This window comes from Petromyzon marinus (genome assembly GCF_048934315.1).
Source record: "Petromyzon marinus isolate PM22_M1 ecotype Great Lakes invasive population chromosome 75 unlocalized genomic scaffold, UKy_Petmar_22M1.pri1.0 chr75_unloc.3, whole genome shotgun sequence".
Classification (NCBI taxonomy): Eukaryota; Metazoa; Chordata; class Hyperoartia; order Petromyzontiformes; family Petromyzontidae; genus Petromyzon; species Petromyzon marinus.
The window spans coordinates 85001-112473 of NW_027422615.1; the positions used below are offsets into that span (position 1 = coordinate 85001).

At 55.0% G+C, this 27473-nt stretch overlaps 1 protein-coding gene and 1 long non-coding RNA gene across 2 annotated transcripts in view; both read left to right on the top strand.

Moving 5' to 3' along the window:
* LOC142908171 (uncharacterized) overlaps positions 1 to 15888 on the top strand; it is a 36661-nt gene extending 20773 nt beyond the window's left edge. Inside the window, exons 2-3 of the long non-coding RNA XR_012931623.1 lie at positions 10508 to 10590; positions 15557 to 15888. This is a non-coding gene — a long non-coding RNA (uncharacterized LOC142908171). The remainder of the gene's footprint in view (positions 1 to 10507; positions 10591 to 15556) is intronic.
* Positions 15889 to 18187: 2299 nt separating this feature from the next.
* The window catches only part of LOC116937508 (polyamine-transporting ATPase 13A2-like), a 68267-nt gene continuing 58981 nt past the window's right edge, over positions 18188 to 27473 (top strand). Inside the window, exons 1-7 of the mRNA XM_076058469.1 lie at positions 18188 to 18350; positions 18885 to 18943; positions 21047 to 21137; positions 22412 to 22494; positions 24920 to 24997; positions 25724 to 25793; positions 27212 to 27346. Of these exons, the coding sequence (XP_075914584.1) occupies positions 18891 to 18943; positions 21047 to 21137; positions 22412 to 22494; positions 24920 to 24997; positions 25724 to 25793; positions 27212 to 27346 (510 nt within the window). The 5' untranslated portion in view covers positions 18188 to 18350; positions 18885 to 18890. The remainder of the gene's footprint in view (positions 18351 to 18884; positions 18944 to 21046; positions 21138 to 22411; positions 22495 to 24919; positions 24998 to 25723; positions 25794 to 27211; positions 27347 to 27473) is intronic.

The following is a 27473-nucleotide window of genomic DNA, read 5'->3' on the forward strand; positions in this document are numbered from 1 at the left end:
GAGACATCCAGACCCAGGGTCTCAGTGTCTCTGACACGGCCATTGTGAACCCCCTGAGAGAGACACCCCGACCCAGGGTCTCAGTGTCTCTGACACGGCCATCGTGAACCCCCTGAGAGAGAGAGACACCCAGACCCAGGGTCTCAGTGTCTCCGACACGGCCATCGTGAACCCCCTGAGAGAGAGAGACACCCAGACCCAGGGTCTCAGTGTCTCCGACACGGCCATCGTGAACCCCCTGAGAGAGACACCCAGACCCAGGGTCTAAGTGTCTCCGACATGGCCATCGTGAACCCCCTGAGAGAGAGAGACACCCAGACCCAGCCTCTCTGTGTCTCCGACACGGCCATCGTGAACCCCCTGAGAGAGAGAGACACCCAGACCCAGGTTCTCAGTGTCTCTGACACAGCCATCGTGAACCCCCTGAGAGAGAGAGAGACACCCAGACCCAGGGTCTCAGTGTCTCTGACACGGCCATTGTGAACCCCCTGAGAGAGAGAGACACCCAGACCCAGGGTCTCAATGTCTCTGACACGGCCATCGTGAACCCCCTGAGAGAGACACCCAGACCCAGGGTCTCAGTGTCTCCGACACGGCCATCGTGAACCCCCTGAGAGAGAGAGAGAGACACCCAGACAAAGGCTCTCAGTGTCTCTGACACGGCCATCGTGAACCCCCTGAGAGAGAGAGAGAGAGACACCCAGAGCCAGGGCTCGAACCCAGCCTCTCAGTGTCTCCGACACGGTCATTGTCACGGGTTTGCACTTTTGGGTTGGTATGTGCAGAATGCCGTGATACAACTGTGACGTGGAACTCCAGGTAGCCTGGCCAGTGAGCCCACGTCAAAGGTGTGTGTGTGTGTGTACACGTGTGTGTGTGTGTGTACACGTGTGTGTGAGTATACGTGTGTACACGTGATGTGTGTGCACGTGTGTCTGCACGTGTGTGTGTGCGTGTGTGTGTACACGTGTGTGTGCAGGTGTGTGTGTACACGTGTGTGTGAGTATACGTGTGTACACGTGATGTGTGTGCACGTGTGTGTGTGTACACGTGTGTGTGTGCACGTGTGAGTATACGTCTGTACACGTGTGTGTGTGTACACGTGTGTGTGTGTACACGTGTGTGTGTGTACACGTGTGTGTGTGCACACAGCACTTGCCCCTACAGTCTGTTAAGGCTATACGGGGGATCTTTATCTTTCTGTGCACGTGTTTGGACGTGTGTACACGTCTGTGTGTACACGTGTGTGTGTGTGCGTTTGTACACGTGTGTGTAAGTACACGTGCTGATGCTGCTGCTGATGATGCTGATGATGCTGCTGATGCTGCTCTTCTTCATAGGTTCTGTTCCACGCTACGAACAGCACTTGCCCCAAGTAGTCTTTGTGTGGGTGTACACGTGCGTGGGGGATTGTGTGTGTGTACTGTGGGTGTACACGTGTGTGTGTGTGATTGTGTGGGTGATAGTGTGTGTGGGTGATAGTGTGTGTGTGTACTGTGGGTGTGATTGTGTGTGTGTACTGTGGGTGTACACGTGTGTGTGTGTGGGTGATAGTGTGTGTGTACGTGTGTGTGATTGTGTGTGTGTACTGTGGGTGTACACGTGTGTGTGTGATTGTGTGGGTGATAGTGTGTGTACGTGTGTGTGTGTCATTGTGTGGGTGATAGTGTGTGTGTGTACGTGTGTGGGTGATGGTGTGTGTGTACTGTGTGTGTACACAATGTGTGTGGGATTGTGTGTGTGATTGTGTGTGTGTGTGTACACAATGTGTGTGAGTGTGTGTGTGTACGTGTGTGGGTGTACACGTGTGTGTGTGTGATTGTGTGGGTGATAGTGTGTGTGTGTACACAATGTGTGTGATAGTGTGTGTGTGTGTGTACTGTGGGTGTACACGTGTGTGTGTGTGTAACCTACAGCGCCACACCTATTACCATTATTAGGGGAAAGGTGATCCAATCTCCGACCCCTAGGAACAGGTTTGCAGATTTGCTGAGCATTTCTGTGAGGTCCTGGGGGAGGGGGAATCCCTCAGCCAGGAAAACATCGTGGCACAAAGTGCGGATGACCCTGCTGAGGCTGCGGTGCCTCAAATATTGGAAGAAGTCATCCCCCTGTGAGTGGCTGGCTGAGGTGCCATCCATTGAGGAAGTACTGAAGGCGATCCAGAGTCTGAGACCTAGGAAAGGCAGCGGGCAGAGACGATCTCCCAAGCGAAATGCTGAGGGAGGGTGGCGTTTGTGCACAGACTGCCCTACGTGACATCAAAACAACAGCCTGGACCACTGGACGAGTTCCGCAGGATTGGAAGGATGCCCTGATTGTCCCCATCTTGTGTGATTGTGTGTGTGATAGTGTGTGTGTACGCGTGTGTGTGTGTGATAGTGTGTGTGATAGTGTGTGTGTACGCGTGTGTGTGTGTGATAGTGTTTGTGTACGTGTGTGTGTGTGATAGTGTTTGTGTACGTGTGTGTGATAGTGTGTGTGTGTGATAGTGTGTGTGATAGTGTGTGTGTACACGTCTGTGTGTGAGTGTACAGTCTGTACACGTCAGTACACGTGTGTGTGTGTGATAGTGTGTGTGATAGTGTGTGTGTACACGTCTGTGTGTGAGTGTACAGTCTGTACACGTCAGTACACGTGTGTGTGTGTACGTGTGTGTGTACGTGTGTGTGTGTGATAGTGTGTGTGATAGTGTGTGTGTGTACACGTCTGTGCGTGTGTGTACACGTCTGTACACGTCAGTACACGTGTGTGTACACGTCTGTACACGTGTGTGTACGTGTATGTGTGTACACGTGTGTGTGTGTACACGTCTGTACACGTGTGTGTGTGTGTGTACACGTGTTGCTGCTGACGCTGCTGCTGATGATGCTGATGCTGACGCTGCTCGCCTTCATAGGTGCTGCTCCACGCTACGAACAGCACTTGCCCCAAGCAGTCTGTCACGGCTATACGGGGGATCTTTGTCTTTGTGGGTGTACACGTGTGTGTGTGTACACGTGTGTGTGTGTGTGATAGTGTGTGTACTGTGTGGGTGTACACGTGTGTGTGTGTACACGTGTGTGTGTGATAGTGTGTGTACTGTGTGGGTGTACACGTGTGTGTGTGTACACGTGTGTGTGTGATAGTGTGTGTACTGTGTGGGTGTACACGTGTGTGTGTGTGTGATAGTGTGTGTACACGTGTGTGTGTGATAGTGTGTGTACTGTGTGGGTGTACACGTGTGTGTGTGTGTGTACACGTGTGTGTGTTTGTATGATAGTGTGTGTGTGTACTGTGTGGGTGTACACGTGTGTGTGTGTGTACACCTGTGTGTGTGTGTGATAGTGTGTGTACTGTGTGGGTGTACACGTGTGTGTGTGTACACGTGTGTGTGTGATAGTGTGTGTACTGTGTGGGTGTACACGTGTGTGTGTGATAGTGTGTGTGTGATAGTGTGTGTGTGTACACGTGTGTGTGTGATAGTTTGTGATAGTGTGTGTACTGTGTGGGTGTACACGTGTGTGTGTGATAGTGTGTGTGTGATAGTGTGTGTCGACCCGGGTTCGATTCCCGCTCACGGCCAACACCAGTGACGATTATCTGAACCGGTTCCGGGCTTCCCCTAGGTCGACTCAGCCTCAAATGAGTACCTGGTGCGGTGTGTAAACATCGCCACTGGGGAGACAAAGGCGGTCGGGCGTGGTGCTGGCCACCCACCCCCTCGAGTACCGTTTCGGCCTTCATAGGTGCTCGCTAACAGCACTTGCCCCTACAGTCTGTTAAGGCTATATGGGGGATCTTTGTCTTCAATCCCCGCTCACAACACCACCACGTGACGATTATCTGAACCGGTCCCGGGCCTCCCCTAGGTCGACTCGGCCTCAAATGAGTAGCACCTGGTGCGGTGCGTAGTGAACATCGCCACTGGGGAGACAAAGGCGGCCGGGCGTGGTGCTGGCCACCCACCCTCTCGTATACCGTGCCGGCCTTCATAGGCGCTGCTGTTAGCTAACAGCACTTGCCCCTGCAGCCTTTTAGAGGCTACACGGGGGAGCTTTGTGTGTGTGTGTGTGGACACGTGTGTGTGTGTGGACACGGTATGTAGAGAATGTCGTGAAACTACTCTGACGTTAAAGACCAGGGAGTCTGGCCAGAGAGCCAACATCAATGGTGAGTAGCGTGCGTAAGTACGTGTGTGTGTACACGTATGTGTGTGTGTACACATGTGTGTGTGTACACGTGTGTGTGTGTACACGTGTGTGTGTGTACACGTATGTGTGTGTGTGTGTACACGTGTGTGTGTACATGTGTGTGTGTGTGTGCACGTGTGTGTACACGTGTGTACGTGTGTGTGTACACGTGTGTGTGTGTACGTGGGGAGCGATAGTGTAGCGGTTAGCGCTACGCTGCACTATGAACCTGGCGACCAGGGTTCGATTCCCGCTCACGGCCAACACCAGTGACGATTATCTGAACCGGTCCCGGGCCTCCCCTAGGTCGACTCAGCCTCAAATGAGTACCTGGTGCGGTGTGTAAACATCGCCACTAGGGAGACAAAGGCGGTCGGGCGTGGTGCTGGCCACCCACCCCCTCGTGTACCGTTCCGGCCTTCATAGGTGCTCGCTAACAGCACTTGCCCCTACAGTCTGTTAAGGCTATATGGGGGATCTTTGTCTTTGTGTGTACGTGTGTGTACAAGTGTGTGTGTACAAGTGTGTGTGTACGTGTGTGTGTACGTGTGTGTGTACGTGTGTGTGTGCGTGTGTGTACGTGTGTGTGTGTACACGTGTGTGAGTGGGGAGCGGTGGTGCAGTGCGCGCTGTGTGTGTGTGTGGGGAGCGGTGGTGCAGTGGTTAGCGCACTGTGTGAGTGTGGGGAGCAGTGGTGCAGTGGTTAGCGCGCGGTATGTGTGTGTGTGGGGAGCGGTGGTGCAGTGGTTAGCGCACTGTGTGTGAGACTTCTAGAGATGCGTAGATACCCAAAGAGACCCAGAGATCTCCGTCGTGACTCATCGAGAAGACCCGTGGCTTCTCCGCATGTAATTTGTTATCCGCAGGAGGTCGTGGGTTCTATCACGACCCTGACGAGATGTTGACTACCTCGCCTGGTACACAGGAGGTCGTGGGATTGATCCCGACCCTGACGAGATGTTAACTACCTCGCCTGGTACGCAGGAGGTCGTGGGGTCGATCCTGGCCCTGATGAGATGTTAACTACCTCGCCTGGTATACACAGGAGGTCGTGGGTTCTCTCACGACCCGAATGAGATGTTAACTACCTCGCCTGGTACGCAGGAGGTCGTGGGCTTGATCCCGACTCTGACGAGATGTTAACTACCTCGCCTGGTACGCAGGAGATCGTGGGTTCGATCCCGACCCGAATGAGATGTTAACTACCTCGCCTGGTACACAGGAGGTCGTGGGGTCGATCCCGGCCCTGATGAGATGTTAACTACCTCGCCTGGTATGCACAGGAGGTCGTGGGTTCGATCCTGGCCCTGATATGTTAACTACCTCGCCTGGTACACAGGAAGTCGTGGGGTCAATCTCGGCCCTGATGAGATGTTAACTACCTCGCCTGGTACGCAGGAGGTCATGGGTTCGATCCCGACCCAAATGAGATGTTAACTACCTCGCCTGGTACGCAGGAGGTGGTGGGCTTGATCCCGACCCTGATGAGATGTTAACTACCTCGCCTAGTACGCAGGAGATCGTGGGTTCGATCCCGACCCTGGTGAGATGTTAACTACCTCGCCTGGTACGCAGGAGGTCGTGGGGTCGATCCCGGCCCTGATGAGATGTTAACTACCTCGCCTGGTACGCAGGAGGTCGTGGGTTCGATCCCAACCTTGATGAGATGTTAACTACCTTGCCTGGTACACAGGAGGTCGTGGGTTCAATCCCGACCCTGACGAGATGTTAACTACCTCGCCTGGTACGCAGGAGGTCGTGGGTTCGATCCCAACCTTGATGAGATGTTGACTACCTCGCCTGGTACGCAGGAGGTCGTGGGGTCGATCCTGGCCCTGATGAGATGTTAACTACCTCGCCTGGTACACAGGAGATCGTGAGTTCGATCCCGACCCTGATGAGATGTTAACTACCTCGCCTGGTACACATGAGATCGTGGGTTCGATCCCGACCCTGATGAGATGTTAACTACCTCGCCTGGTACGCAGGAGGTCGTGGGTTCTATCACGACCCTGATGAGATGTTAATTACCTCGCCTGGTCTACAGGAGGTCGTGGGTACGACCCCGACCCTGATGAGATGTTAACTACCTCGCCTGGTACGCAGGAGGTCGTGGGTTCGATCCCGACCCTAACGCCTGCTGCTGCTGTATTTGGAGTCTTTGTCTCTTTCTCTCTCCCCATGGCCGTGTGGATTTTTTTCCCGTGTCCTCCAGTTCATCTCTCCACATTTGTAATCAATGTTTTGGGGTCATTTGTCTGTTGCTGCTGCTGCTACTGCTGCTACACATTTCCACGTGGATGATAAGCCACTTTCTGCTGAACTATCGTACGTGGGCCTTACCTGGTCAAATACAAATTAAAAGTGATTCCCAATGCACTTTTTGGTTATATTCGGTAAAGTCACGTAGGTTAAAAAAAAACAAAGAGTATGGATCCTTGCAGTCACGAAAGCTTCAAATCTAGAATTGATTCCCAATGTGTACGTGTGTATGTGGGTAAGTAGACCGCCACTGGGGGAGACAAAGGCGGCCGGGCGTGGTGCAGTGTGCTAACCAGCCACCCCAATCTTTGCTCTCTGTGTGTCACAGGGCTGTTACTCGCTACTGCTGGCAGCACTTGCCCCGACAGTCTGTTGAGAGGCTACGCGGGGGACCTTTGTCTGTGTTTGTACTGCATTGAGGAAGTGGGTGAGCGGGTGAGAGGGTGAGAGGGTGTGTGGGCGAGTGAATGAGTGGTTGGGTGAGTTGGTGAGTGAGTGGTTGTGTGGGTGGGTGAGTGGGTGGGTGGGTGAGCGGGTGGGTGGGTGAGCGGGTGGCTGGGTGAGCGGGTGGGTGGGTGGGTGAGCGGGTGGGTGGGTGGTGAGCGGGTGGGTGGGTGGTGAGCGGGTGAGTGGGCGTGTGGGCGAGTGAGTGGTTGGGTGAGTTGGTGAGTGAGTGGTTGTGTGGGTGGGTGGGTTAGTTGAGCGGGTGAGTGGTTGGGTGAGTTGGTGAGTGAGTGGTTGTGTGGGTGGGTGGGTTAGTTGAGCGGGTGAGTGGGTGTGTGGGCGAGTGAGTGAGTGGTTGGGTGAGTTGGTGAGTGAGTGGTTGGGTGGGTGGGTGAGCGGGTGAGTGGGAGTGTGGGCGAGTGAGTGAGTGGTTGGGTGAGTTGGTGAGTGAGTGGTTGTGTGTGTGGGCGAGTGAGTGAGTGGTTGGGTGAGTTGGTGAGTGAGTGGTTGGGTAGGTGGGTGAGGGGGTGAGTGGGTGTGTGGGCGAGTGAGTGAGTGGTTGGGTGAGTTGGTGAGTGAGTGGTTGGGTGGGTGGGTGGGTGAGCGGGTGAGAGGGTGTGTGGGCGAGTGAGTGAGTGGTTGGGTGAGTTGGTGAGTGAGTGGTTGTGTGGGTGGGTGGGTGGGTGAGCGGGTGAGTGGGTGTGTGGGCGAGTGAGTGGTTGGGTGAGTTGGTGAGTGAGTGGTTGTGTGTGTGGGCGAGTGAGTGAGTGGTTGGGTGAGTTGGTGAGTGAGTGGTTGGGAGGGTGGGTGAGGGGGTGAGTGGGTGTGTGGGCGAGTGAGTGGTTGGGTGACTTGGTGAGTGAGTGGTTGGGTGGGTGGGTGAGCGGGTGAGTTGGTGTGTGGGCGAGTGAGTGGTTGGGTGAGTTGGTGAGTGAGTGGTTGTGTGGGTGGGTGAGTGGTTGTGTGGGTGGGTTGAGTGGGTGAGTGGTTGGGTGAGTTGCTGAGTCAGTGGTTGGGTGAGTTGGTGAGTGAGTGGTTGGGTGAGTTGGTGAGTGAGTGGTTGTGTTGGTGAGTGAGTGGTTGTGTGGGTGGGTGGATGGGTGAGTGGGTGAGTGGTTGGGTGAGTTGGTGAGTGAGTGGTTGTGTGGGTGGGTGAGTGGTTGTGTGGGTGGGTGAGTGGGTGAGTGAGTTGGTGAGTGAGTGGTTGGGTGAGTTGGTGAGTGAGTGGTTGGGTGAGTTGGTGAGTGAGTGGTTGTGTGGGTGGGTGAGTGGTTGTGTGGGTGGGTGGATAGGTGAGTGAGTGAGTGGTTGGGTGAGTCGGTGAGTGAGTGGTTGGGTGAGTTGGTGAGTGAGTGGTTGGGTGAGTTGGTGAGTGAGTGGTTGTGTGGGTGGGTGGATAGGTGAGTGGGTGGGTGGATGGGTTGGTGAGTGAGTGGTTGGGTGAGTAGGTGTGAGTGAGTGGTTGTGTTGTGTGGGTGGGTGGATAGGTGAGTGGTTAAGTGGGTGACTGCGTGTGCGGGTGCGTGAGTGAAATCGGTATGTGCGTGTGTGTGTGTGTGTGTGGAGGGAGACAAAGGCGGCCGGGCGTGGTGGTGGTGGTGGTGGTGTCCACCCACCCCCCGCAGTGCCGTAGCCTTCCTAGGCGATGGTGCTGCTTGCTACTGCTGGCGGCACTTGCCCCTGACAGTCTGCTGAGAGGCTACGCGGGGGACCTTTGTCTGTACGCGGAGCTTCTTTCACACGTAGCCACCCGCGCCAATTGGAGTTGCAGGGGATTGAGAAGAGCAACACACGGAAACACAGCAACACAACAACGCAGTTCTGAAGAACCGTACTTGCTCCAACCCCCACCCACCCCCGCCCACAGAGTCTGCTGAGAGGCTATGCGGGGGACCTTTGTGTCTCTGTTGTAAGCGTGTACGTTGAACCTATTTCGCACCGTGCGTAGCTAACCGTGCTGATCTGTGGGTGTCTCTATGGGTGTCTGTGGGTCTCTGTGTATGTACGTAAGTTGAACGTCTTTCGCACCGTGGGTAGCTAACCATGCTGATCTGTGGGTGTCTCTATGGGTCTCTATGGGTGTCTGTGGGTCTCTGTGTATGTACGTAAGTTGAACCTATTTCGCACCGTGCGTAGCTAACCGTGCTGATCTGTGGGTGTCTCTATGGGTGTCTGTGGGTCTCTGTGTATGTACATAAGTTGAACGTCTTTCGCACCGTGGGTAGTCAACCATGCTGATCTATGGGTGTCTCTATGGGTCTCTATGGGTGTCTGTGGGTCTCTGTGTATGTACGTAAGTTGAACGTCTTTCGCACCGTGGGTAGTCAACCATGCTGATCTGTGGGTGTCTCTATGGGTCTCTATGGGTGTCTGTGGGTCTCTGTGTATGTACGTAAGTTGAAGCTATTTCGCACCGTACGTAGCTAACCGTGCTGATCTATGGGTGTCTCTATGGGTCTCTATGGGTGTCTCTGTGGGTGTCTGTGGGTCTCTGTGTATGTACTTAAGTTGAACGTCTTTCGCACCATGCGTAGCTAACCGTGCTGATCTATGGGTGTCTCTATGGGTCTCTATGGGTGTCTCTGTGGGTGTCTGTGGGTCTCTGTGTATGTACGTCAGTTGAACCTATTTCGCACCGTGCGTAGCTAACCATGCTGATCTGTGGGTGTCTCTATGGGTGTCTGTGGGTCTCTGTGTATGTACGTAAGTTGAACGTCTTTCGCACCGTGGGTAGTCAACCATGCTGATCTGTGGGTGTCTCTATGGGTCTCTATGGGTGTCTGTGGGTCTCTGTGTATGTACGTAAGTTGAAGCTATTTCGCACCGTACGTAGCTAACCGTGCTGATCTGTGGATGTCTCTATGGGTGTCTGTGGGTCTCTGTGTATATACGTGAGTTGAACCTATTTCACACCGTACGTAGTAAACCATGCTGATCTATGGGTGTCTCTATGAGTCTCTATGCGCCTGGGTGTCTCTATGGGTGTCTGTGGGTCTCTGTGTATGTACGTAAGTTGAACGTCTTTCGCACCGTGGGTAGTCAACCATGCTGATCTGTGGGTGTCTCTATGGGTCTCTATGGGTGTCTGTGGGTCTCTGTGTATGTACGTAAGTTGAAGCTATTTCGCACCGTACGTAGCTAACCGTGCTAATCTATGGGTGTCTCTATGGGTGTCTCTATGGGTGTCTGTGGGTCTCTGTGTATGCACGTAACTTGAACGTCTTTCGCACCGTGCGTAGTCAACCATGCTGATCTGTGGGTGTCTCTATGGGTTTCTATGCGCCTGGGTGTCTCTATGGGTGTCTCTATGGGTGTCTGTGGGTCTCTGTGTATGCACGTAACTTGAACGTCTTTCGCACCGTGCGTAGCTAACCGTGCTAATCTGTGGGTGTCTCTATGGGTCTCTATGCGCCTGGGTGTCTCTATGGGTGTCTGTGGGTCTCTGTGTATGCACGTAACTTGAACGTCTTTCGCACCGTGCGTAGTCAACCATGCTGATCGATGGCGGCGGGGGGGGGGTGGCTAAAACCATAAACTAAACACAGCAACACGAAGCTGTTCTCAAGAAGCGCACTTGGCCGTTGAGAGGCTACGTGGGGGACCTTTGCCTGTGCTTGCGCCCCCCGCAGTGAGGAGGAGGCTGTTGGACACCAAGCAGATGGCCAACTACGGCGTCGCCCGCACGGAGCCGATGGCACCACAGCAGCAGATGGTGAGAGAACGGTGGGCCGGGGAGGAGAGACTCGGGGTGTAGTAGAGACGCGGGGTGTAGCAGAGACGCGGGGTGTAGTAGAGACGCGGGGTGTAGTAGAGACTCAGGGTGTAGTAGAGACGCGAGGTCTAGTAGAGACTCGGGTTGTAGTAGAGACTCGGGGTGTAGTAGAGACTCAGGGTGTAGTAGAAAGTCAGGCTGTAGTAGAAACTCAGGGTCTAGTAGAGACTCGGGGTGTAGTAGAGACTCGGGGTCTAGTAGAGACTCAGGGTGTAGTAGAGACTCAGGGTGTAGTAGAGACTCAGGGTCTAGTAGAGACTCAGGGTGTAGTAGAGACTCAGGGTGTAGTAGAGACTCAGGGTCTAGTAGAGACTCAGGGTCTAGTAGAGACTCAGGGTGTAGTAGAGACGCGAGGTCTAGTAGAGACTCGGGTTGTAGTAGAGACTCGGGGTGTAGTAGAGACTCAGGGTGTAGTAGAAAGTCAGGCTGTAGTAGAAACTCAGGGTCTAGTAGAGACTCGGGGTGTAGTAGAGACTCGGGGTCTAGTAGAGACTCGGGGTGTAGTAGAGACTCGGGGTCTAGTAGAGACTCGGGGTGTAGTAGAGACTCGGGGTCTAGTAGAGACTCAGGGTGTAGTAGAGACTCAGGGTGTAGTAGAGACGCGGGGTCTAGTAGAGACTCAGGGTGTAGTAGAGACTCAGGGTGTAGTAGAGACGCGGAGTGTAGTAGAGACTCGGGGTGTAGTAGAGACTCAGGGTGTAGTAGAGATGCGGGGTGTAGTAGAGACTCAGGGTGTAGTAGAGACGCGGGGTGTAGTAGAGACTCAGGGTGTAGAGACTCAGGGTGTAGTAGAGACGCGGGGTGTAGTAGAGACTCAGGGTGTAGAGACTCGGGGTGTAGTAGAGACTCGGGGTCTAGTAGAGACTCAGGGTGTAGTAGAGACGCGGGGTGTAGTAGAGACTCAGGGTGTAGTAGAGACTCAGGGTCTAGTAGAGACTCAGGGTGTAGTAGAGACTCGGGGTGTAGTAGAGACGCGGGGTCTAGTAGAGACTCAGGGTGTAGTAGAGACGCGGGGTGTAGTAGAGACTCGGGGTGTAGTAGAGACTCAGGGTGTAGTAGAGACTCAGGGTGTAGTAGAGACTCAGGGTGTACTAGAGACTCTGGGTGTAGTAGAGACTCAAGGTGTAGTAGAGACTCTGGGTGTAGTAGAGACTCAGGGTGTAGTAGAGACTCTGGGTGTAGTAGAGACTCAGGGTGTAGCAGAGACGCGGGGTGTAGTAGAGATGCGGGGTGTAGTAGAGACTCAGGGTCTAGTAGAGACTCAGGGTCTAGTAGAGACTCAGGGTGTAGTAGAGACTCAGGGTGTAGTAGAGACTCGGGGTGTAGTAGAGACTTGGGGTGTAGTAGAGACTCGGGGTGTAGTAGAGACTCAGGGTCTAGTAGAGACTCAGGGTCTAGTAGAGACTCAGGGTGTAGTAGAGACTCAGGGTCTAGTAGAGACTCAGGGTGTAGTAGAGACACGGGGTCTAGTAGAGACTCAGGGTGTAGTAGAGACTCAGGGTCTAGTAGAGACTCAGGGTCTAGTAGAGACTCAGGGTGTAGTAGAGACTCAGGGTCTAGTAGAGACTCAGGGTGTAGTAGAGACTCGGGGTGTAGTAGAGATGCGGGGTCTAGTAGAGACTCAGGGTGTAGTAGAGACTCGGGGTGTAGTAGAGACGCGGGGTGTAGTAGAGACTCGGGGTGTAGTAGAGACGAGGGGTGTAGTAGAGACTCAGGGTGTAGTAGAGACGCGGGGTGTAGTAGAGACTCAGGGTCTAGTAGAGACTCAGGGTGTAGTAGAGACTCAGGGTCTAGTAGAGACTCAGGGTGTAGTAGAGACTCAGGGTGTAGTAGAGACGCGGGGTCTAGTAGAGACTCAGGGTGTAGTAGAGACGCGGGGTGTAGTAGAGACTCAGGGTGTAGTAGAGACTCTGGGTGTAGTAGAGACTCAGGGTGTAGCAGAGACGCGGGGTGTAGTAGAGATGCGGGGTGTAGTAGAGACTCAGGGTCTAGTAGAGACTCAGGGTCTAGTAGAGACTCAGGGTGTAGTAGAGACTCAGGGTGTAGTAGAGACTCGGGGTGTAGTAGAGACTCAAGGTGTAGTAGAGACTCTGGGTGTAGTAGAGACTCAGGGTGTAGTAGAGACTCTGGGTGTAGTAGAGACTCAGGGTGTAGCAGAGACGCGGGGTGTAGTAGAGATGCGGGGTGTAGTAGAGACTCAGGGTCTAGTAGAGACTCAGGGTCTAGTAGAGACTCAGGGTGTAGTAGAGACTCAGGGTGTAGTAGAGACTCGGGGTGTAGTAGAGACTTGGGGTGTAGTAGAGACTCGGGGTGTAGTAGAGACTCAGGGTCTAGTAGAGACTCAGGGTCTAGTAGAGACTCAGGGTGTAGTAGAGACTCAGGGTCTAGTAGAGACTCAGGGTGTAGTAGAGACACGGGGTCTAGTAGAGACTCAGGGTGTAGTAGAGACTCAAGGTCTAGTAGAGACTCAGGGTCTAGTAGAGACTCAGGGTGTAGTAGAGACTCAGGGTCTAGTAGAGACTCAGGGTGTAGTAGAGACTCGGGGTGTAGTAGAGACTCAGGGTGTAGTAGAGACTCGGGGTGTAGTAGAGACGCGGGGTCTAGTAGAGACTCAGGGTGTAGTAGAGACTCAGGATGTAGTAGAGACTCAGGGTGTAGTAGAGACTCAGGGTGTAGTAGAGACGCGGGGTGTAGTAGAGACTCGGGGTGTAGTAGAGACTCAGGATGTAGTAGAGACTCAGGGTGTAGTAGAGACTCAGGGTGTAGTAGAGACTCAGGATGTAGTAGAGACTCAGGGTGTAGTAGAGACTCAGGGTGTAGTAGAGATGCGGGGTCTAGTAGAGACTCAGGGTGTAGTAGAGACTCAGGGTGTAGTAGAGACTCAGGGTGTAGCAGAGACTCGGGGTGTAGTAGAGACGCGGGGTCTAGTAGAGACTCAGGGTGTAGTAGAGACGCGGGGTGTAGTAGAGACTCAAGGTGTAGTAGAGACTCTGGGTGTAGTAGAGACTCAGGGTGTAGTAGAGACTCTGGGTGTAGTAGAGACTCAGGGTGTAGCAGAGACGCGGGGTGTAGTAGAGATGCGGGGTGTAGTAGAGACTCAGGGTCTAGTAGAGACTCAGGGTCTAGTAGAGACTCAGGGTGTAGTAGAGACTCGGGGTGTAGTAGAGACTCGGGGTGTAGTAGAGACTTGGGGTGTAGTAGAGACTCAGGGTCTAGTAGAGACTCAGGGTCTAGTAGAGACTCAAGGTGTAGTAGAGACTCAGGGTCTAGTAGAGACTCAGGGTGTAGTAGAGACTCAGGGTCTAGTAGAGACTCAGGGTCTAGTAGAGACTCAGGGTGTAGTAGAGACTCAGGGTCTAGTAGAGACTCAGGGTGTAGTAGAGACTCGGGGTGTAGTAGAGACTCAGGGTGTAGTAGAGACTCGGGGTGTAGTAGAGACGCGGGGTCTAGTAGAGACTCAGGGTGTAGTAGAGACGCGGGGTGTAGTAGAGACTCAAGGTGTAGTAGAGACTCTGGGTGTAGTAGAGACTCAGGGTGTAGTAGAGACTCTGGGTGTAGTAGAGACTCAGGGTGTAGCAGAGACGCGGGGTGTAGTAGAGATGCGGGGTGTAGTAGAGACTCAGGGTCTAGTAGAGACTCAGGGTCTAGTAGAGACTCAGGGTGTAGTAGAGACTCGGGGTGTAGTAGAGACTCGGGGTGTAGTAGAGACTTGGGGTGTAGTAGAGACTCAGGGTCTAGTAGAGACTCAGGGTCTAGTAGAGACTCAAGGTGTAGTAGAGACTCAGGGTCTAGTAGAGACTCAGGGTGTAGTAGAGACTCAGGGTCTAGTAGAGACTCAGGGTCTAGTAGAGACTCAGGGTGTAGTAGAGACTCAGGGTCTAGTAGAGACTCAGGGTGTAGTAGAGACTCGGGGTGTAGTAGAGACTCAGGGTGTAGTAGAGACTCGGGGTGTAGTAGAGACGCGGGGTCTAGTAGAGACTCAGGGTGTAGTAGAGACTCAGGATGTAGTAGAGACTCAGGGTGTAGTAGAGACTCAGGGTGTAGTAGAGACGCAGGGTGTAGTAGAGACTCGGGGTGTAGTAGAGACGTGGGGTCTAGTAGAGACTCAGGGTGTAGTAGAGACTCAGGGTCTAGTAGAGACTCAGGGTGTAGTAGAGACTCAGGGTGTAGCAGAGACTCAGGGTGTAGTAGAGACTCAGGGTGTAGAGACTCGGGGTGTAGTAGAGACTCAGGATGTAGTAGAGACTCAGGGTGTAGAGACTCGGCGTGTAGTAGAGACTCAGGATGTAGTAGAGACTCAGGGTGTAGTAGAGACTCAGGGTGTAGTAGAGACGCGGGGTGTAGTAGAGACTCGGGGTGTAGTAGAGACGCGGGGTCTAGTAGAGACTCAGGGTGTAGTAGAGACTCAGGATGTAGTAGAGATGCGGGGTGTAGTAGAGACTCGGGGTGTAGCAGAGACTCAGGGTGTAGTAGAGACTGTGGGTGTAGTAGAGACGCGGGGTCTAGTAGAGACTCAGGGTGTAGTAGAGACTCAGGGTCTAGTAGAGACTCAGGGTGTAGTAGAGACGCGGGGTGTAGTAGAGACTCAGGGTGTAGTAGAGACTCAGGGTGTAGTAGAGACTCTGGGTCTAGTAGAGACTCAGGGTGTAGTAGAGACTCAGGGTGTAGAGACTCGGGGTGTAGTAGAGACTCAGGATGTAGTAGAGACTCAGGTTGTAGAGACTCGGGGTGGCAGACAGGAGGTACGCTGGCGCTGTGTGTGTCACGTGTGTCTGTGTGTCTCCACCCTGGGCCTGTCTCTGTGTGTGTGTCACTCTGTGTGTGTCACCCTGTGTGTCTGTGTGTCTCTTTGTGTCACCCTGTGTGTCACCCTGTGTGTCACCCTGTGTGTGTATCACCCTCCCAGGTGCTACGTGGCAGACAGGAGGTCCTCTGGCGCTGTGTGTGTCACGTGTGTCTGTGCGTCTCCACGCTGGGCCTCTCTGTGTGTGTGTGTGTCACCCTGTGTGTGTCACCCTGTGTGTGTGTCTGTGTGTCTCTGTGTGTGTGTCTGTGTGTCTCTGTGTGTTACCAGGTGCTACGTGGCAGACAGGAGTTACGCTGGTGCTGTGTGTGTCACGTGTGTCTGTGCGTCTCCACGCTGGGCCTCTCTCTGTGTGTGTGTCACCCTGTGTGTGTGTCACCCTATGTGTCTCTGTGTGTGTCACGTGTGTCTGTGTGTCTCTGTGTGTGTCTCTGTGTGTCACCACCCCAGGTGCTACGTGGTAGACAGGAGGTTCGCTGGCGCTGTGTGTGTCACGTGTCTCTGTGTGTCTCCACGCTGGGCCTCTCTCTGTGTGTGTCACCCTGTGTGTCTCTGTGTGTGTCACCCTGTGTGTCACCCTGTGTGTGTCTCTGTGTGTGTGTCTCTGTGTGTCACCAGGTGCTACGTGGCAGACAGGAGTTACGCTGGCGCTGTGTGTGTCACGTGTCTCTGCGTGTGTCACGTGTGTCTGTGTGTCTCTGTGTGTGTGACCCCAGGTGCTACGTGGCAGACAGGAGGTTCGCTGGCGCTGTGTGTGTCACGTGTCTCTGTGCGTCTCCACCCTGGGCCTCTCTCTGTGTGTGTCACCCTGTGTGTGTCACCCTGTGTGTGTGTCACCCTGTGTGTGTCTGTGTGTCTCTGTGTGTCACCCCAGGTGCTCGTGGCAGACAGGAGGTTCGCTGGCGCTGTGTGTGTCACGTGTGTCTGTGCGTCTCCACGCTGGGCCTCTCTCTGTGTGTCTCTGTGTGTGTCACCCTGTGTGTCTCTGTGTGTCACCACCCCAGGTGCTACGTGGCAGACAGGAGGTCCGCTGGCGCTGTGTGTGTCACGTGTGTCTGTGTGTCTCCACGCTGGGCCTCTCTCTGTGTGTGTGTGTCACCCTGTGTGTGTGTCACCCTGTGTGTCTCTGTGTGTCACCCCAGGTGCTACGTGGCAGGCAGGAGGTTCGCTGGCGCTGTGTGTGTCACGTGTGTCTGTGCGTCTCCACGCTGGGCCTCTCTCTGTGTGTGTGTCACCCTGTGTGTGTGTCACCCTGTGTGTGTGTGTGTGTCACCCTGTGTGTCACCCTGTGTGTGTGTCTGTGTGTCTCTGTGTGTCTCTGTGTGTGTCTCTGTGTGTGACCCCAGGTGCTACGTGGCAGACAGGAGGTCCGCTGGCGCTGTGTGTGTCACGTGTGTCTGTGTGTCTCCACGCTGGGCCTCTCTCTGTGTGTGTGTGTGTCACCCTGTGTGTGTGTCTGTGTGTCTCTGTGTGTGTGTCTGTGTGTCTCTGTGTGTCACCAGGTGCTACGTGGCAGACAGGAGGTTCGCTGGCGCTGTGTGTGTCACGTGTGTCTGTGTGTCTCCACGCTGGGCCTGTCTCTGTGTGTGTGTCACTCTGTGTCTCTGTGTGTGTCACGTGTGTCTGTGTGTGTGTCACCCTGTGTGTCACCACCCTAGGTGCTACGTGGCAGACAGGAGGTTCGCTGGCGCTGTGTGTGTCACGTGTCTCTGTGTGTGTCACCACCCCAGGTGCTACGTGGCAGACAGGAGGTTTGCTGGCGCTGTGTGTGTCACGTGTGTCTGTGCGTCTCCACCCTGGGCCTCTCTGTGTGTGTGTGTCACCCTGTGTGTGTGTCACCCTGTGTGTCTCTGTGTGTCTCTGTGTGTCACCCCAGGTGCTACGTGGCAGACAGGAGGTTCGCTGGCGCTGTGTGTGTCACGTGTCTCTGTGTGTCTCCACCCTGGGCCTCTCTGTGTGTGTGTCACCCTGTGTGTCTCTGTGGGTGTCTCTCTGTGTGTCTCTGTGTGTCACCCCAGGTGCTACGTGGCAGACAGGAGGTTCGCTGGCGCTGTGTGTGTCACGTGTGTCTGTGTGTCTCCACCCTGGGCCTCTCTCTGTGTGTCTCTCTGTGTGTGTCACCCTGTGTGTGTGTCACCCTGTGTGTCTCTGTGTGTGTCACGTGTGTCTGTGTGTCTCTGTGTGTGTGACTGTGTGTCTCTGTGTGTGACCCCAGGTGCTACGTGGCAGACAGGAGGTTCGCTGGCGCTGTGTGTGTCACGTGTGTCTGTGCGTCTCCACCCTGGGCCTCTCTCTGTGTGTCACCCTGTGTGTGTGTCACCCTGTGTGTCACCCTGTGTGTCACCCTGTGTGTCACCACCCCAGGTGCTACGTGGCAGACAGGAGGTTCGCTGGCGCTGTGTGTGTCACGTGTCTCTGTGCGTCTCCACCCTGGGCCTCTCTCTGTGTGTGTGTCACCCTGTGTGTCACCCTGTGTGTCACCCTGTGTGTCTCTGTGTGTGTGTCACCCTGTGTGTCACCACCCCAGGTGCTACGTGGCAGACAGGAGGTTCGCTGGCGCTGTGTGTGTCACGTGTGTCTGTGCGTCTCCACCCTGGGCCTCTCTCTGTGTGTGTGTCACTCTGTGTCTCTGTGTGTGTCACCCTGTGTGTCTCTGTGTGTCACCCTGTGTGTTACCCTGTGTGTGTGTGTGTGTCACCCTGTGTGTCTCTGTGTGTCACCACCCCAGGTGCTACGTGGCAGACAGGAGGTTCGCTGGCGCTGTGTGTGTCACGTGTCTCTGTGTGTCTCCACCCTGGGCCTCTCTCTGCTCCTCTTCCACTGGCGCCCTTCCTGGGCCCTACGCCTCAGGAGCCGAGCCTGCGGCCTCGCCCAGGCCACCCACGTGCTGATCAAGGTCACGTGAGGGGGGGGGTCACGTGGGGGGTCACGTGGGGGTCACGGGGGGGTCACGGGGGGGTGGGGTCACGTGGGGGAGTGGGGGGTAACTGGGGGGTGGGGGGTCACGGGGGGTCACGTGGGGGGTCACGGGGGGGGGGAGTGGGAGGTTACAGGTGGGCGGGCGGGAGGTCACGGGTGGGAGGTCATGGGGGGGTCACGGGGGTCACGTGGGGGTCACCGGGGTGTGGGGGGTCACGGGGGGGGGGGCGGGAGGTCACGGGTGAGGGTTCACGGAGGGGTGGGAGTCACGGGGGGGGTGGGCGGTCACGAGGGGAGGTGGGGTCATGGGGGGGGGGTCACGGGGGGGTGGGGGTGGCGGGAGGTCACGGGTGGGGGGTCACGGGTGGGGGGTCACGGGGGGGGTCACCGGGGTGTGTGTGGGGGGGTCACCAGAGCCCAGCGCCGTGGGGAGACAAAGGTGGCAGCACTTGGCCCCGGCGCTCCGTCAGAGGCTACGCGGGGTCACGTGGCTCTCTCTCTCTCTTCCCAGGATGCAATGGGGCAGGAGTTTGTGGCGACGGTGGAGGGGGCAGCCGTGGCGGAGCTGAGGTCAGATACAGGCAAAGGTGGCCCGTGTAGCCTCCTGCAGGCTGCAGGGTCAAGTGCACACACGGTGGGGGACAAAGATACAGGCAAAGGTGGCCCCGTGTAGCCTGCGGCAGGCTGCAGGGTCAAGTGCACACAGGAACAAAGATACAGGCAAAGGTGGCCCCGTGTAGCCTGCGGCAGGCTGCAGGGTCAAGTGCACGCACGGTGGGGGACAAAGATACAGGCAAAGGTGCCCCGTGTAGCCTGCGGCAGGCTGCAAGGTCAAGTGCACACACGGTGGGGGACAAAGATACAGGCAAAGGTGGCCCGTGTAGCCTGCGGCAGGCTGCAGGGTCAAGTGCACACACGGTGGGGGACAAAGATACAGGCAAAGGTGCCCCCGTGTAGCCTGCGGCAGGCTGCAGGGTCAAGTGCACACAGGAACAAAGATACAGGCAAAGGTGCCCCGTGTAGCCTCCGGCAGGCTGCAGGGTCAAGTGCACGCACGGTGGGGGACAAAGATACAGGCAAAGGTGCCCCGTGTAGCCTCTGGCAGGCTGCAGGGTCAAGTGCATGCAGGGGAACAAAGATACAGGCAAAGGTGGCCCGTGTAGCCTGCGGCAGGCTGCAGGGTCAAGTGCACACAGGAACAAAGATACAGACAAAGGTGCCCCGTGTAGCCTCCGGCAGGCTGCAGGGGCAAGTGCACACACGGTGGAGAGCAAAGATACAGGCAAAGGTGCCCCGTGTAGCCTGCGGCAGGCTGCAGGGTCAAGTGCACACACGCGGGGGGGACAAAGATACAGGCAAAGGTGCCCCGTGTAGCCTCCGGCAGGCTGCAGGGTCAAGTGCACACAGGAACAAAGATACAGGCAAAGGTGCCCCGTGTAGCCTCTGCCAGGCTGCAGGGTCAAGTGCACACACGGTGGGGGACAAAGATACAGGCAAAGGTGGCCCGTGTAGCCTCTGGCAGGCTGCTGTGGCAAGTGCACACACGGTGGGGAACAAAGATACAGGCAAAGGTGGCCCGTATAGCCTCCGGCAGGCTGCAGGGTCAAGTGCACACACGGTGGGGGACAAAGATACAGGCAAAGGTGGCCCCGTGTAGCCTGCGGCAGGCTGCAGGGTCAAGTGCACACACAGTGGGGGACAAAGATACAGGCAAAGGTGCCCCGTGCAGCAGGCTGCAGGGTCAAGTGCACACAGGAACAAAGATACAGGCACAGGTGCCCCGTGTAGCCTGCGGCAGGCTGCAGGGTCAAGTGCACACACGGTGGGGGACAAAGATACAGGCAAAGGTGGCCCCGTGTAGCCTCCGGCAGGCTGCAGGGTCAAGTGCACACAGGAACAAAGATACAGGCAAAGGTGCCCCGTGTAGCCTGCGGCAGGCTGCAGGGTCAAGTGCACACACGGTGGGGGACAAAGATACAGGCAAAGGTGGCCCGTGTAGCCTCCGGCAGGCTGCAGGGTCAAGTGCACACACGCGGGGGGGACAAAGATACAGGCAAAGGTGGCCCCGTGTAGCCTGCGGCAGGCTGCAGGGGCAAGTGCACACACGGTGGGGACAAAGATACAGGCAAAGGTGGCCCGTGTAGCCTCCGGCAGGCTGCAGGGTCAAGTGCACACACGGTGGGGAACAAAGATACAGGCAAAGGTGCCCCGTGTAGCCTCTGTTAGCGAGCACCTATGAGGCAAATGTTGATGATGCCGATGATGATGATGATGCTGATGATGGTGATGCTGATGATGCTGATGATGGTGGTGCTGATGGTGATGATGATGCTGATGATGGTGCTGATGATGATGGTGCTGCTGCTGATGATGGTGCTGATGATGCTGATGATGGTGCTGCTGATGATGGTGCTGATGATGATGGTGCTGCTGCTGATGATGATGGTAGTGCTGATGATGATGCTTATGATGATAATGGTGCTGATGATGCTGATGAATATGAAGATGATGCTGGTGATGGTGATGCTGATGGTGCTGATGATGCTGATGATGCTGCTGATGATGCTGATGATGCTGATGATGGTGCTAATGATGCTGATGATGATGCTGATGATGATGGTGTTGGTGATGATGCTGATGATGATGCTGATGATGGTGGTGGTGGTGGTGCAGCTTGAAGCAGCTGCACCTCCTGCAGCCTGATGCGGTGCAGAGAAGCGACGATGAGTGGGGGGACACCGTCCAGCTACACTCAGACGAAGAGGTGAGGTGGGGGGTGATGGTGGTGGTGATGGTGGTGGTGGTGGTGATGGTGATGGTGGTGGTGATGGTGGTGGTGGTGATGGTGGTGGTGGTGGTGATGGTGGTGATGGTGGTGGTGGTGGTGATGGTGGTGGTGGTGATGGTGGTGGTGGTGGTGATGGTGGTGGTGGTGATGGTGGTGGTGGTGGTGGTGATGGTGGTGGTGGTGGTGATGGTGGTGGTGGTGGTGATGATGGTGGTGGTAGTGGTGGTGATGGTGGTGGTGATGGTGGTGGTGGTGATGGTGGTGGTGGTGATGGTGGTGGTGGTGATGGTGGTGGTGATGTTGGTGGTGGTGGTGGTGATGGTGGTGGTGGTGGTGATGGTGGTGGTGGTGATGGTGGTGGTGGTGATGGTGATGGTGGTGATGGTGGTGGTGGTGATGGTGGTGATGGTGGTGGTGGTGATGTTGGTGGTGATGGTGGTGGTGGTGGTGGTGATGGTGGTGGTGGTGGTGATGGTGGTGGTGATGGTGATGGCGGTGATGGTGGTGATGGTGGTGGTGGTGGTGGTGATGGTGGTGGTGATGGTGGTGATGGTGATGGTGGTGGTGATGGTGATGATGGTGGTGATAATGATGATGGTGATTACGTTGATGATGATGGTGATGATTATGGTGATGGTGGTGGTGATGATGGTGGTGATGATGGTGGTGATGGTGGTGATGGTGATTATGGTGATTGTGATGGTGGTGAAGAATATGGTGGTGATGATAGTGATAATGGTGATGGTAATGATGATGATGATGGTGGTGATGATGATGGTGATTGTGATGGTGGTGATGATGGGGATGATGATGGTGATGATGATGGTGATTATGTTGATGATTATGGTGATGGTGGTGATGATGGTGATGATGGTGATGATGGTGGTGATGATGGTGATGATGGTGGTTGTGGTGATGGTGGTGATGATGATGATGGTGGTGGGGATGGTGGCGGTAGTGATAGTGGTGGTGAAGGTGGGGGTAGTGATGATGGTGGTTGTGATAATGGTGGTGATGATGATGATGGTGGTGGGGATGGTGGCGGTAGTGATAGTGGTGGTGATGGTGGGGGTAGTGATGATGGTGATTATGGTGATGGTGATGATGGCGCTGATGGTGGTGATGGTGATGATGGTGATGATGGTGGTGATGGTGGTGATGATGATGGTGATGATGGTGGTGGTGTTGGTGATGTTAGTGATGTTTGTGATGCTGATAATGGTGGTGATGGTGATGTTTGTGTTGTGCAGGAGAAGCCAAACTTCAGGTTCTTTGTGTTCCAACATTCACGCTACGCCTGGAACCCCACAGCCAACACCTTCACCAGGCTGGGGTGAGTGGTGGTGGTGGTGGTGGGGGTGGTGATGACGGTGGTGATGGTGGCGGTAGTAATAGTGGTGGTGATGGTGGGGGAGGTGATGATGGTGGTGGGGATGGTGGTGGTGATGGTGGCGGTAGTGATAGTGGTGGTGATGGTGGGGGTGGTGATGATGGTGGTGGGGATGGTGGTGGTGATGGTGGCGGTAGTGATGGTGGTGGGGGTGGTGGTGGTGGTGATGGTGGCGGTGATGGTGGTGGTGATGATGGTGGTGATGTTGGTGGTGGTGATGGTGGTGGTGATGGCGGCGATGATGATGTTGATGATGATGATGGTGATGATGATGGTGGCGGTGATGCTGATGATGATGGTGATGATGGTGATGGTGATGATGGTGATGGTGATGATGATGGTGATGATGGTGATGGTGGTGATGATGATGGTGATGATGATGGTGATGATGATGGTGATGTTGGGGAACGGTGGTGTAGCGTTAAGCTCTACGCTACCCGCTACGAACCCGGCGACCCGGGTTCGATTCCCGCTCACGGCCAACACCACCACGTGACGATGATCTGAAACCGGTCCCGGGCCTCCCCTAGGTCGACTCAGCCTCAAATGAGTACCACCTTTGAGCGGTGTGTAAACATCGCCGGGGGAGGTCCAGACCACCCACCCCCTCGTGTGCCGTGCCGGCCTTCACAGGTGCTTAGGGGTGACATTCAACAAATGTGAATTTCAAGAATGATCAAGAGGGTCAGTTAAAAGGGTGAAACCTCATTACTATATATTGTGTTACTGGCAAAGGAGGTCTCATAATGTAAAGGCTCACCCCGAGCCCTCAATAACTCTGATAGTGCGCTGTTTTTGAGCTGTACGCCTTTTGGCATCTTCTGGTCCAACACCAATGGAGACTAAAGGGCTCCAAGAAAAGCCGTCTCTGGTGTGGACCAATCAAATTCAAGGACGGTGCCAATATTATTATCAGAGTTGTCTTTTTTTTTGTTTGCATTTTGACTTGCTTGTGTTGTGGTTATTGCAAAACACGATGCCTTGAATAAAGGTTTATCAGTTTTTTGTGCCAGTTAAAAAGGGGTAAAACCTATTCCTATATCTTGTTACTGGCAAAGGAGGTCTCATAATGTAAAGGCTCACCCCGAGCCCTCAATAACTCTGATAGTGCGCTGTTTTTGAGCTGTACGCCTTTTGGCGTCTTCTGGTTCAACACCAGTGTGTGAGACTAAAGGGGCTCTAAGAAAAGCCGTCTCGGGTGTGGACCAATCAAATTCAAGGACAGTGCCAATTATTATCATCATCAGAGTCGTCTTTTTGTTGTTGTTTGCATTTTGACTTGCTTGCGTTGCGGTTATTGCAAAACACGATGCCCTGAATAAGGGCGTCAGTTGTTGTGCCAGCTAAAAGGGTGAAAACCTATTGCTAGGGTCAGGCTGTTGAACCGGACGCCATCGGTTGGCGGACGGACACACGCTCGCTCTGACAGTGCAGTTGCTTGGAGTCAGCCTTACCGAGTGTCGTACAACTTACACGCAGGATGTCACCAGCACTTGCCCCTACAGCCTGTTACAGGCTACACACGGGGGATCTTTGTCCGTGTGTAGGTGCTGCTGTTACTCGCTACTACTGACAGCACTTGCCCCTACAGCCTGTTACAGGCTACACACGGGGGATCTTTGTCTGTGTGTAGGTGCTGCTGTTACTCGCTACTACTGACAGCACTTGCCCCTACAGCCTGTTACAGGCTACACACGGGGGATCTTTGTCTGTGTGTAGGTGCTGCTACTCGCTACTACTGACAGCACTTGCCCCTACAGCCTGTTACAGGCTACACGGGGGATCTTTGTCTGTGTGTAGGTGCTGCTACTCGCTACTACTGACAGCACTTGCCCCTACAGCCTGTTACAGGCTACACACGGGGGATCTTTGGCTGTGTGTAGGTGCTGCTGTTACTCGCTACTACTGACAGCACTTGCCCCCACAGCCTGTTACAGGCTACACACGGGGGATCTTTGTCTGTGTGTAGGTACTGCTGTTACTCGCTACTACTGACAGCACTTGCCCCTACAGCCTGTTACAGGCTACACGGGGGATCTTTGTCCGTGTGTAGGTGCTGCTGTTACTCGCCACTACTGACAGCACTTGCCCCTACAGCCTGTTACAGGCTACACGGGGGATCTTTGTCTTTGATGATTATTGTGGTGGTGGCAATGATGATGCTGATGATGCTGCTGATGATGATCCTGCTGCTGCTGCTGATGATGATGCTGCTGATGCTGCTGATGATGATGCTGCTCATGATGATTATCCTGTTGATGATGATGATGCTGCTGATTATGCTGATGCTGCTGATGATGATGCTGCTGATGATGCTGTTGCTGATGATGATGATGCTGCTTATGATGATGCTGCTGCCTGTCTGCAGGGGGCTGAGTGAGCGCACGCCGTGCAAAGAGCTGCACAGAATGTCCACCGGTCTCAGCAGAGAGGAGCAAATTGAGCGGTGAGTGGGTGGGTGTGTGAGTGAGTGGGTGGGTGGGTGAGTGAGTGAGTGGGTGAGTGGGTGAGTGAGTGTGTGAGTGAGTGAGTGGGTGGGTGGGTGAGTGAGTGAGTGAGTGGGTGGGTGAGTGAGTGGGTGGGTGGGTGGCTGGGTGAGTGAGTGGGTGAGTGGGTGAGTGGGTGAGTGAGTGAGTGAATGTGTGAGTGAGTGAGTGAATGAGTGTGTGAATGAGTGTGTGAATGGGTGAGTGAATGAGTGAGTGAATGAGTGAGTGAATGAGTGAGTGAATGAACGAGTGAATGAGTGAGTAAGTGAGTGAATGAGTGAGTGAATGAATGAGTGAGTAAATGAGTGAGTGAGTGAATAAATGAGTGAATGAGTGAATGGATGAGTGAATGAATGAGTGAATGAGTGGGTGAGTGAGTGTGTGAGTGAGTGAATGAGTGGGTGAGTGAGTGGGTGAGTGAATGAGTGAGTGAATGAGTTAATGAGTGAGTGAATGAGTGAGTGAATGGGTGAGTGGGTGAATGAGTGAGTGTGTGAGTGAGTGAATGAGTGAGTTAATGAGTGAATGAGTGAGTGAATGGGTGAGTGGGTGAATGAGTGAATGAGTGAGTGTGTGAGTGAGTGAATGAGTGGGTGAGTGAGTGTGTGAGTGAGTGAATGAGTGGGTGAGTAAGTGAATGAGTGAGTGAATGAATGAGTGAATGAGTGTGTGTGACGTTGCAGGAGAAAGGTGTTTGGACCCAACATCATCGACGTTCCACTCAAGTCATACCCTCGCCTCCTGGTGGAGGAGGTGAGTGGGTTGGTGGTTGGGGTGAGTGGGTGGGTGAGTGGTGAGTGGGTGAGTGGGTCTCTGGGTGGGTGAGTAAGTCTCTGGGTGACGGAGTGGGTCTCTGGGTGGGTGAGTGGGTTGGTGGTTGGGGTGAGTGGGTCTCTGGGTGAGTGGTGAGTGGGTGAGTGGGTCTCTGGGTGGGTGAGTGAGTCTCTGGGTGAGTGAGTGAGTGGGTGAGTGGGTCTCTGGGTGAGTGAGTGGGTGAGTGGGTCTCTGGGTGAGTGAGTGGGTGAGTGGGTCTCTGGGTGAGTGAGTGGGTGAGTGGGTCTCTGGGTGAGTGAGTGGGTGAGTGGGTCTCTGGGTGGGTGAGTGGTGAGTGGGTCTCTGGGTGGGTGAGTGAGTGAGTGGGTGAGTGACTGGGTGGGTGAGTGGGTGAGTGGGTCTCTGGGTGAGGGACTGGGTGGGTGCGTGGGTGAGTGGATCTCTGGGTGGGTGAGTGTGTGAGTGGGTGAGTGGGTCTCTGGGTGGGTGAGTGGGTGAGTGAGTGGGTGAGTGGGTCTCTGGGTGGGTGAGTGGGTGAGTAGGTCTCTGGGTGGGTGAGTGGGTCTCTGGGTGAGTGACTGGGTGGGTGCGTGGATGAGTGGGTCTCTGGGTGGGTGAGTGGGTGAGTGAGTGGGTGAGTGGGTGAGTGGGTCTCTGGGTGGGTGAGTGGGTGGGTGAGTGGGTGAGTGGGTCTCTGAGTGGGTGAGTGAGTGAGTGGGTCTCTGGGTGGGTGAGTGGGTGAGTGGGTCTCTGGGTGGGTGAGTGGTGAGTGAGTGAGTGCGTGAGTGAGTGCGTGAGTGAGTGAGTTAGTGGGTGAGTGAGTGCGTGAGTGAGTGAGTTAGTGGGTGAGTGAGTAGCTGAGTGTGTGAGTGAGTGGTGAGTGAGTGAGTGCGTGGGTGAGTGAGTGCGTGCGTGGGTGAGTGGGTGAGTGAGTGAGTGAGTAGCTGAGTGAGTGGGTGAGTGAGTGCGTGGGTGACTGAGTGAGTGACTGAGTGCGTGAGTGAATGAGTGAGTGACTGACTGACTGAGTGAGTGGATGAGTGAGTGGCTGAGTGACCGAGTGAGTGAGTGGGTGACTGAGTGAGTGAGTGGATGAGTGGGTGACTGAGTGACTGAGTGACTGAGTGAGTGAGTGGGTGACTGAGTGCGTGGGTGAGTGGGTGAGTGAGTGGGTGAGTGCGTGCGTGAGTGCGTGAGTGACTGAGTGCGTGAGTGAATGAGTGACTGACTGACTGAGTGAGTGGCTGAGTGACCGAGTGGCTGAGTGGGTGACTATCACCCACTCACCCACTCAGCCACCGTACGTAGCGGTTGCAGAAGGCCCAACAGAAACTTCATCGCGACAAGCTAGGAGCTGTCACGAAGGACGCCACCTGACCCCTCCCTCCCCTCCACAGATCCTCAACCCCTTCTACATCTTCCAAATCCTGAGCGTGACCCTCTGGATGCTGGAGCGGTACTACTACTACGCCGTGTGCATCGTCATCATCTCCGCCGTCTCCATCTGCGTCTCGCTGTACGAGACCCGCAAGGTGGGTGGGTGACGGGGTGGGTTTGTGGGTGGGTGGGTGGGTCTGTGGGTGGGTTTGTGGGTGGGTGGGTTCGCAGGTTGGGTGGGTAAGTGGGTGGGTGTGTGGGTGGGTGGGTAAGTGGGTGGGT